The sequence below is a fragment of the Salminus brasiliensis genome, chromosome 25, assembly GCF_030463535.1.
Source record: "Salminus brasiliensis chromosome 25, fSalBra1.hap2, whole genome shotgun sequence".
NCBI lineage: Eukaryota > Metazoa > Chordata > Actinopteri > Characiformes > Bryconidae > Salminus > Salminus brasiliensis.
This window is the reverse complement of record NC_132902.1, coordinates 17,104,274-17,115,341: the sequence shown is the minus strand read 5'-3', so window position 1 is coordinate 17,115,341 and position 11,068 is coordinate 17,104,274. Positions and strand designations below refer to the sequence as shown.

Genomic DNA, 11,068 nt, shown 5'->3' with positions numbered 1-11,068 from the left:
TCTTGTTCAGTCAGGAAGATGAGAATACTCTGTATTCATATTTTAATACAATTGCAAACTCTCCCAGCATGCAGTCACTTCACCTGTACATATATATATATATATATATATATATATATATATATATATATATATATATATATATATATTCATTACATATTTTAGACAATGCCACTATATTGACATATGCTAGAATGCATTTGATGCACTGTAACACTGTGTTACCACATACTCATTATGGGAAATGAAGGATATCAAGGGCCTTCTCACCTTCACCTTAAAAACCCTCAAAGGCACTTCAGGCAAGTCCCCTTGCTAACATAATCTGAATGAAAAGGAGAATAAATTTACTTTAGGTAGGCCAAGAGCCATTTCCATAGAACACTTTTCCCTGACCAAGAGCCCAGCTACATGTCTGAGTTATTTTAGTGAAGTTCAAATTGTCCCCAGTTCAAAGCAGTGCTTGGTAAGAGCCAGCAGAGCCCTGTCCCATTTGCCACAGAAATAGGTCACACTTGGCCTGTCCGTTTCTGAATTCTATGGCACTAAAACATAGTGTCTGTGCATTTTCCTATTGTAATTCAACACCAGAGCATCAGAGCAAAGTCCTTTAAAGGCCTGGGATGTTAAGAGGGATTCACTGATGACCAGACAGACATCATGCTACTCATTCTTTGGTCTTTTGCTAAACTGCCAGCTTTTTTGATGAAGCCTGTAAAATGTTTCACTTGCATTTAAAATGTGGTGATGATGATGCTAATAATAATAATAATAATAATAATAATAATAATAATAATGCATTATTCACACAATAATGAAATATGGATATACTTTGGTTTTGAAGAGTTATTAATCTAAATACTAGATATAGAAAACCCATAAAACACAAACTGGGTAATTTGGCTTTATGGCCAGTAGATGGTAATACCAACTAATATAAGACCAGCAGAATCCCTCTGTATTCTGCATTTGCCCTAGCTTAGACAGACCGTCGGCCATCTCAGGACAATACTAGCTACTTTCTCCAGCTATTCCAAACATGAAACAAAAGCTGAAGCTCTTTTATTTGAGTGTATTTCATAACTCCACCTCACTGATAACGAAACCCCTAACATAAACTGGTTTCGATGCCATTCCACCGTCTGGTATGGAGGAACTGTGAATGCGCAAGCTGTGCGCAGAGAGGATCCTCATCGACTCCCTCTCTAATCTCATCGCATTAGCCACAAACACTGAAGACACGGTGCTGTTTGACTGAGCCTTTCTCGAGCACAAGTGGAATAACCCGGGCTAAAATGGCCTCGCTGGGGGAACCTGTGAGACTAGAAAGAGGTAAACGGTGCACTTTAGTATATCACTTAAGGTTTTAATGGCAGGGGAACGTGCATTTTAGTGTGAGCAGTCTGCTATCGCCAGCTGGTGATGCTAGCTAGCTAGCTGTAGCTCGCTCGCTAGTGCTAGCTAGCTAGCTATCTAGCTAAGCCGTGTCCCGAGGCTGCTGGCTAACTGTCAGATCTGCTACTAGCTAATGTTTCTGAATTGAACTGTGTGTAAACCCGAGCATTTCTGTAGTGAAATATACTTCAGCGTCAAATAGAGAAGATAATGTCAGCCTTTGATAACAGATCATGCAGTTATCCACTCCACGGTGGTTGTCGTTACTTAATCTTTTGTGTGCCTGAACTCTGCTAACTTCGCTAGCTGTCGCTGTTTATTATAAAGACACAGAGCCACTTAGCTAGCTAGTGCTAAGTCTTAAGAGTGGTGAACAGCTCTCATTCGTAAAGCCTGCCTTAGAGCCTATTTTAAAAGCACTGAGAGGTGCTTTTTCATCTTTGGCTGACCAGTAAGCTAATCTGATTTACTACAGCGCTGTATGTCCAAATATTTGTGGACACGCCTTTTGATAGCTAAATGCAATGGTTCCACTTTGAGTTGCACCCATTGCTGATACAGGTGTGCAGCGGCACACTAGGCACAGCCTGTGTAGTTCCTGTAGCTAGTATTGCCGGTGAAATCGGGGACTCTGGAGTAGGTAAACATGGACCTATTGGCACCATGCCTAATGTCATAAGTGGGCGACAGGGGTATGAAGCCCCCCTCCATGGAATTATGATGCTGGGACGAGTTTGGAAGAGGTGGGGTGCTGATCATCCAATGTCCTGACCTCACTAACACTCTTGTCGCTGATTGCAATCAAATCCTGACAGCAATGATTCAAAGTATGGTAGAAAGCCTTCCCTGGACAGTAGAGACAGTTGATCCAATAAAAGCAGGATCAGCTCTTTTTAATACCCTGATTTCAGGAAGGAACAGTGAATGAGCAGATGTCAGTACCTTTGTCCGTGTAGTAAATGTGACTACAGGAAGAATCAGTGATTTGGCAGTGGCAGTGCCCAGGGCTGAAGTGAGATAATGGCTAGACCTAAAATGCAGTCTTTGTACGTTATTGATTTGAAAACCGATGAAGGAGGACTAAAGAGTTAAATGTACTGCCTGGTGTGCGATTTGATACTTCCACTTCACGTGCTGAGTTTTTAAAGTTTGCAAAGAAAATGAACGACTGTAAATGTCTTAATGCAGTTTGTTTACTAGAGGTGAACAGTTTTTGATTCTGAGGTCAATATTTGGCTTAATGTTCAATATTTATTAATAAATCTAGTCTTAATAAAGCTCTATTGATTGGTTTAGCCCAGATAATTGAGTTGTATGCATAACCTCTTCATTCCTTCTGTGCTGTCCGTTTTGCAATAAAATGTATAGATGAAGGACTCTCAGAAGACACTGAGGGGGTATTGAATATGTGCTTCTTTAAACATTAATTGTGATACAGTATTGAAATGAACAGATCCTTCGCTTGTGTGGAAAAGAGTTGTTTGTAATGTAGACGTGCCAAAATAAATGCTTGTCTGTTAAAAAGGTCAAAAGATTCCTGTTGGTTTCTCTTAAAAGCAACAAATAATGCACACAAAGCTTTTCATCTCTTTGATGGCCAGTAATCCCTCCAAAAACACCACATCTATAGATGGGTTAGATCAAATTTACCTCAGGTTTGTGGTCTGGTCTTGCCTCACAGACATCTGGCCTCTTTTCACAGACATCTCTCGTGCCATCGAATTATTGGACAAGCTCCAGAGGACCGGGGAAGTACCTCCTCAGAAGCTGCAAGCCCTGCAGAGGGTTTTGCAAAGTGAATTCTGCAATGCTGTACGGGAGGTAAGCTTACATGGTGTAGCATCTTATCTAGCTTGGATCTTCTAGCATTGGTTAAGATCATCGCATAAACTGTTAACTAACAAAATTTGATGTTTTTTTTTTTAATGCTGTGTACAAACTGATTTATGTGACAAGGGCAACAGTTAGATGTTAATACCTTTATGTAGTCATTTTTTTAAAGTAAATTATATGTGTGTATATATAAGTAAATATTAGTAAACGCAAGTGCTCTAATAACCAGACTTCTGTTTCTAATATAAGGCATCAAATGTGGGCTCAGATGGCACACTTTTCATGGAATGACCCAGGTCATGTATGTTGAGAATCCATTTAAGTAATTAGTCACAGGCTAAAAGGCTTTACAGGAGTAGCTATATTTGTCCTAGAAAATGGAAAGAACAATTAAATGTACACTAAATGCTCTTTGCACTCCACCATTAAGAGGGACGTTGACCATTCCTTCCATCCCATCTCAGAGAAATGAGTCTCAGAAAATGGAAAGTGCCATTACCCATGTAGTGAGCCTAAGACTTTGCTGGCAGTTGAATCAGCTCTACCCTGCTGCTTTGTCATCTGTCGTGTGTTGGTTTTTGTTTTTTTTGACCACCAATATTTCCAGGCCAAAAGCACAGTGTGGCAAAATGGTGACAATCTTTTTCTTCAAGTCCACAACCCACTGTCTCTGTCTGTTATCCAACCTCAGGATGTAAATATAGTAATGTCTAGGCTCTTTTAAAAAGAGCAGAACATCAACACATTTTCGTATGACTGTTGTTGGAAATGCACAGTGAGAGGCTGTGCTTCTTTGCTTTGTTGATTTTGTTCTTATCAGCAGGAAAAGCATTTTGACTGGAAAAGAAAGTAGGAAAAAAAGCACTCACCTATGAAGTAGTTACTGTTGCTGCAGCCTCCAGGGCACATCAGGAATGATTATATACTCAAGTAATTTAGAATTTTGCAGTTTTTTGCATTTAGTTAGCTGACCAGCAAGGTGAAACATTAACATAGATTTGAAGTAAGGTCTTCCACGTTTCAAAAAGCATTTAATTTTCCCTCAATTTGTATTTTAGTGAACAGCTCATGAACTTAAAAGAAACAAATAGTCTACTGCAGCATTGACTAGAGGGATAAACTGCATGACCTAATTGTTCAGCGTAATCCTTCAGTGTATGAAGTCAATTGCTAATGCAGACAATATATAGTTTCAGCATCGTTATCGCAATGCTGCACATGTGCAGTAGTCACGTTGCAGGACTTGCAGTGTCAAATCAAATGACATCTTCTTGAGACAAATTATATCTTCACAATATTTATGTTATAATTGTTATAATATTACGTGTTAATCACTGGCTTCTTGTGAAATTTGGTGCAAATTCTTGGATTTTTAAGTTTTTTGTAAACACTATATATTGTGCACAAAATATACAATTAAAATTTTCAAAAACTGTACAATCCTAATGCATACAGATTTCCTTTGAAAATGTTTTGTCCCCACAATGCTTGTTCTGTACTTTTTGTTCTCCTACCCAATTTTCATTTCAATCGAGACTAGCTCATCTGAAATTGCAATATCTCACCAGCTCACTAACATTGAGGTCGGCTAAAAATTTGGAATTTGAAACAAATTCTCAACCATAGAGATATTTTCAAAATTTATATGATAGTTTAGCATTGTAGCTAAACTAGATCAGAGTTCTGATCTTCTGAAGGATGATGAACATGTTATCAAATCAAATTATTTATAATTAATATATTTGCCTTATGCGGATAATGTTTTTTCCCCCTAAATATTCAATCCTCCTTCTTGTATCAGCTGTGTGTATATAATAGAATAGCAGTGAACCCTTCATTAATTTATTGGCTACAGCAGTATCGCTAATGATGCTTTTTCCCTCACACACACTGCAAGTTGTGAATACCCCATGCAGTATCATTAGCCCATTCACGCCTAAGGAAAGTTCAACTCATTCTTAGCCTATCTCTCAGATCTGTGCCTACGCATGCTTGTTAAATGAGCCCTCCTATGGAGCAGTGTGGCTTTTTTGCTCATACTTCAACACTTGGGCCACTCAATTTTTTCTTCCCCCCTGAGGAATGACCTATTTTTTGAGCTGTTGCGGTGATGATGCGTGACTGTGACTGGAGAGTTATGCCTCAGTAGTTGATAAGAACATTGGCTGCTGAGTGACTCAACAGTGCTGTCCACTTAGAGCTGTTTATTCACTCCTTGCTCAGTTACTCAGGATCAGCTCCGGGGACCTGGACTCATGAAGCAGCTCAAAGCAGAAGTGCTAAACTAGGACCAGATTCCTCCTGTGTTTTGAGTTATCTCAGTAATTAACAGTCGCTAGATTAACATTTCTGCTCTGAGGTGCTTTGTGAGTACTGGCCTAGATTTCACGTTTTAGTCTTTGGCATGAGCACGGATGAATGTACTGTTATTAGGCAAGGCTAATAGGATAACATAATCCAGTATTGACAGCGATTGACAAGTATCTCAATGATGCCTTGGAGTTAGTACATAATTGTTTAGTATGGAAACAAAATTGAGAGTTCTTTTTAGACATGAAGAACGTTAGTGCTGGCTAGGTCTTGTGGAGTTCATACCTCAGTCAGAGTTGTTTTGGTGGCATAAGTGGATCCTTCACAGTATTAGAGAGGTGATTTGGCTGGTCTGATTGTACATCGAAAATTTTAAATTTTTTTTAGGGGTGTAATGGTACGTGTATTGGTACGTGACTTATTAGGGTAAATACAGTGATTTTACAAGTTTACGTTCCACTCAGAAACCTTAAGTTGTAAGCCTTTGGATTTGCCTAGGGTTGTGGGAATATATTTAGGAATATAGCTTTGGTAACTGTAGTTTTGTTTGTCCACTTCTGTCTCTCCCTCGTCTCTCTCTGGTTGCCCTGTGCAGAGAGAGTGACTCATACTTTTTATTTTCTTTATTGTTTGTCAATCTCACTGTTATCACTCTTGTTTCTTAAACAACTTAAAAATTGCGGAAATGTCTTAATTTAACTCAAACCACAGTGCGAACCGCATTTAGACTTTCGTGTATTGGCCAATAATATGCCATTATAAATATGTTTATATATTATATATATATGGTACAGTTCTCTTTTTGTTGATGTTTCACCTTGTTGATGTTTTCATGCTCGCAGGTTTATGAACATGTGTATGAGACAGTGGACATTAACAGCAGTCCAGAGGTCAGAGCCAATGCCACAGCAAAGGTAATTTCTTGCCTCATTTAGAGCCATACTGTATGAATGTGCTCTGAAATCCATCAAGTTTGACCGAGGTGCATAGGTGTGATGTCGATCATGATTCTTAATTACAACATATCACAATTAGTCTTGTGAATGTACAATCATTTTATTGTAGACTGTAGATCATTTTATTATGTGCAACTAATGAATGGGCTCTGATGATGAAGTTGACTTTTTGACTTTTATCTAATTTGTATCTGCTGTGTTGACATTTGGAATACACATTGGGAGGGAGAAATATGTAGTTTTTCATTCAAACAATATACCTGCTGCTTTTGTAATGTAAGGCAACTGTGTCCAAGTTGCATCTGTTGTTCACATCTGTGTCCTCACGAGTTAGGCCAAAGCTCTCCAGGATGCCCGCTGTGTGCCTCACATAACCTGATAAACACCAGGAGATTGCATGACTTGAAGCAGTTTTACTTGGAGTTTAATATTTTTATGTTAAGGTACATCAGATATTTTTAGGTGGTCTGTATTTTTTAGCATAAATAACCGTACCATAGAGGACCTGGTTTTGGGTTGTCTAGTCAATGAGAGAATAAATAATAAAAATAATAATAATAAATAATAAAACTTGTTCAATTTAATGCACATTCCTTGAAATTCTCGTAGGATGGTCATGATCTGACACCTACGTGTACCTCTGTTTAAGCAAAGAAAACTATGCATAATGTAGATTCCCCATTCATCGTTTGATTTTAATTAATTCCATATGAAGTTTCTTTTGGTATGCATGCACTGCTAAAGACCCCTGTCTAATTCTCCTTTCTTTGTATGCAGGCCACAGTGGCAGCTTTTGCTGCTAGTGAGGGACACTCTCACCCCCGTGTTGTGGAGCTTCCAAAAACAGAAGAAGGTCTGGGCTTTAACATCATGGGAGGAAAGGAACAGAACTCTCCCATCTACATCTCTCGCATCATCCCTGGAGGCATTGCTGATCGCCACGGTGGCCTAAAGAGGGGAGACCAGCTGCTGTCTGTCAATGGAGTAGTACGTAATCTGTCCGTAATCTGACCAACTGTCTTTTTGCTGAATATGAATATAGAGATGAAGGTTATGGTTAGTCTGCATTTTTGGACCAACATGATGTTTAATTATATGGAAAATTGATCATCACACTTGTCTTTGTATGCAAAATCATGATAAAGGATTTTAACCCTAACAATTGTTCTACCCAGATGTTGTGGCCTCTCAGTTTGGTCAAATTGTAACGTTACCGTAGTCATCTGATCAATGTTCTGTTGTTTTTTTTGTTTGTTTGTTTTTTCTCTCTCTCTTTCATAGAGTGTGGAGGGGGAGCACCATGAGAAGGCAGTGGAGCTGTTAAAGGCAGCTCAGGGTACGGTCAAACTGGTGGTTCGTTATACCCCTAAAGTACTGGAAGAGATGGAGTCCCGATTTGAGAAAATGCGATCTGCTAAACGCCGGCAACAGAATAACTACCCACAGTAGGGTAATCTCCCTAAGGCCCTCACTTTATTATTCTCTCCCTCTCTCTCTCTCTCTCTCTCTCTCTCTCTCTCTCTCTTTCTCTCCCACTTTCTCACTCTCACACTCACTCTTATTCTCTCATTCTGCCCTTCTTACTCTCTTCCTCTGCCCAGGGATTGGCCACATGTATGGCACTTCTTTTTCTCCTTTTCTGGACTTTTTCTAAACTCTCACCTCCTTAATTCCGAACACACTCTCTTTACATTCTTGTGGCATGAACACTACTTGGGTTTTTTATTTTTTATGCAGTCACATGTTCACAGACACTCATTGTACACTGTATGTGCATTACTCGGACTGTTCTGTCAATCAGAGATCGATTGGTCAGGATTGCAAGGGGACCACCACCACCACCACCACCATCATCATCATCATCCGCTCCTGAGGTGATTTAAATGAAATGTCAAAAAATATGTTAAAAGTGCCTCAAGAGCTAAAGAAAACGGAATGTCTCTGAATCACCATTTGGTTCTCACCGTACTGTATGTAACCTGTGGTGGTTTAAGAGGAAAAAATGAATGAACACTTCCGCCTTGTAAAATCTAGATCAGCTTAAGCAATGTGTGGGAAGTGGCTTCTTAAAAGGAATAAATGTGTTAGTCATTCCTGATTGTGGTTTTATGGCTTTCCTTGCTTGCACACAACAATAAAAATGATATCCTCAGTTGGGAAAATAGAAGTGTCATAACATAATACTTGGCTAGTAACACTATCGTGACTTTTTTATTGTTTGTTTATTTAAATAGTTGCGTAGCTCACATCAGGCAGGGATAAACAAAACACGAATGTTTCTTTGGTCATGTATGACCATGCTTGACCATGTCTTCATGCTGGTCTTTAGGTTTGTTGATCAAATGCCTGTTCCCTTTAGTTGTGTTTTTGTTACGCATATCCTAGCAGAACTCGTGGTTCTAGACCAACTTCACATTTGTGTTCACCATCTTGAAGGAGTGAGGTAATGTAAGAAAGCATGAAGCTCAGAAAGCTGACCTTTTCCCCCTGAATGTAGTAGAATTGGTCAACCGTAAGCACTGACACCCCCCCCCCCCCCCCCCCCTCCTTTAACCCAAGGTACGGCTTGGGTGAATATATTTATTTAGATTGAGGTATTTATTGGTTTTGAAGTCACCCTAGAAAATATTTAGCACAAACATGTTCTTGCATTTGTGCAGTAGCTTTTATGTTATTTGCTCCCCCCTTTGCCCGGTAATATTTTGATGTTTAGTAGTTTGTTTTATGAGATGATTTGTGGTTGTTTTCCCATTTCTCCTTCATTTAACTTCAGTGACTGTGTGTCATGCTTCATTGGAACTAAATAATCTCATTTCTTTTTATTCAGACCGTAGCAAACCCAAGAATATATATATATATATTTTTTATTACCCCAGATGTTTCCTAAAATCCTGAAATTAATTTGTCTTCATAGAGCATCGTAAGGTAGCCTCGCTTTTGACTTTCTCCTTGTACTCATTTCCGAATGTTAAAAAATGCAAAGCTCCAGATGTATTTTTAACCTCAAACGCAGGTATTTTCAGTGTCTAACAAGCTCAGAAAAAGCCGTCTATTTTTCTCTGTCTCTCATAAAATATTTAGCGCATTTCTAATTCTAGGCGCTCATGAATCATCAGGAGCTGCGAGATGTGTTGGTGCATGGAAAGAGCAGGAGAGAGGAGGGGTGGGAGAAGGGGCGGTCTCATCTCTTGCGTAAGAGAAGCAGTCATGCGTTTGAAACTGGAAAGCATACTTTTAAATCGCTTTGCAACAGAGATGGAGTGGACACTTTGTTCTGAAAGAGCTCAGGTTGCATTTCTCCTTCTCTGCCTTTCTGTGATGTAACATTTCACAACCTGTTGTTCCACTAAAGCAATAAGACTTGCTCTTTTCTCACCAGGCTGTTTATTATTCACTGCTCCTGAGTCCTCTTTATTGTCTCTTTTTTATTTTTGGGAGGGGGTTACTATTTTTGTAACTGCATTTTCTTTTAATATTGCGCCCCTTTTTGATAACCGATTTCTTTTTCATTTGATAACAGATTTTTTTCCAAGAAATGATTTGTATTGCTTTTCTGAGTACATTGTCCCTTCGTTTTCGAGTACAAAGACCGAACTTGCAGACTTTCTGAGAACTATTTAATACCATGTTGAATGTCCAGTATGCTAGTTTGGGACTGTTACTTTACTGAACCTAATCTTATATTGTATCATTTGGCATTTCTCTTCTGTCCTGGTCTGTTACATTTAATGTGGATGTATAGAATTATGACAGATTACTTCGTAGAATTACATCAAAGTAATGAGATTTGAAGTTGCACAAAATAAATTACAGAGGAATGCTGGTCTCTGTGGTCATCTTCTGTTATGTGTGACTGGTCTTCAATTCAATCACATTTTTACTTAAAAATACCGTGGTTCTTCACATGTATAATACTGGTTGCTTAATGGCGAATCGTGACTGATGTTATTGTCATTTTCTGTGGTTTGTAATTGCAGGTTGTCATTACAAAACTATTAACACTAGGGGGTGCTGTTAGTACACATTTGTAATGGATGGTCCTGTGCTCTTGAATCTTGATTGTGAGTATTTTTTACCAAGCCCAAGAGAGATCTATGCTGTCTCTCTGTGCTGCATGTGTGTTTTCTTTTGGGTTTTCCAAATAAGGAAAATGCACTGTTTTCTTAATTTCTTAATTTCTCAATTGTTTGGTGCAGTATTAACATCATTAAATTCTTATGTGCTCATTTTTCTTTATTATAATTTTGCTCATGAAATGAACCTTATGCTTAACGTAATTGTCCCAGTGGTGTGGTAAAAGCACTGTAGAAAGAAAAGCAAGATGCCTTTGCTTGAAGATGCTGGTTTTGTAACCCTTTTTTAATGCATTGTGTTCCATTAACCTGTAATTACATAGCAAAAATCCATATTTTGGGTAAATCTAAAAAATAAAATAGGTATGTTGACTTTGTAATATAGAAACAGAAGCTGATCGTTTATTACCCATGTACGCTGTGGTGTTTGTACATGGTGACAAACAAGCACAAGTTTATGGCCTTGTCAACAGATGTGTATTTTCAGTCATGGGTTACGTC

At 38.7% G+C, this 11,068-nt stretch overlaps 1 protein-coding gene across 1 annotated transcript; it reads left to right on the top strand.

Annotated features, from left to right (window-relative positions):
* The first annotated feature begins 987 nt into the window (after positions 1 to 987).
* On the top strand, positions 988 to 10,720 carry lin7c (lin-7 homolog C (C. elegans)). The gene is made up of 5 exons (XM_072671641.1): positions 988 to 1,332; positions 3,098 to 3,216; positions 6,381 to 6,452; positions 7,272 to 7,481; positions 7,776 to 10,720. The coding sequence occupies exons 1-5, from the start codon at positions 1,296 to 1,298 to the stop codon at positions 7,941 to 7,943; spliced, it is 606 nt and encodes a 201-aa protein (XP_072527742.1). The 5' UTR covers positions 988 to 1,295; the 3' UTR covers positions 7,944 to 10,720.
* Positions 10,721 to 11,068: the final 348 nt, after the last annotated feature.

Excerpts from the sequence above, each read along its gene's own strand:
- lin7c (XM_072671641.1), top strand. The coding sequence starts at position 1,296 with ATGGCCTCGCTGGGGGAACCTGTGAGACTAGAAAGAG. Across the intron at positions 1,333-3,097 it reads ACCTGTGAGACTAGAAAGAG|ACATCTCTCGTGCCATCGAA; the intron begins GTAAACGGTGCA and ends CTCTTTTCACAG. Across the intron at positions 3,217-6,380 it reads TCTGCAATGCTGTACGGGAG|GTTTATGAACATGTGTATGA; the intron begins GTAAGCTTACAT and ends TCATGCTCGCAG.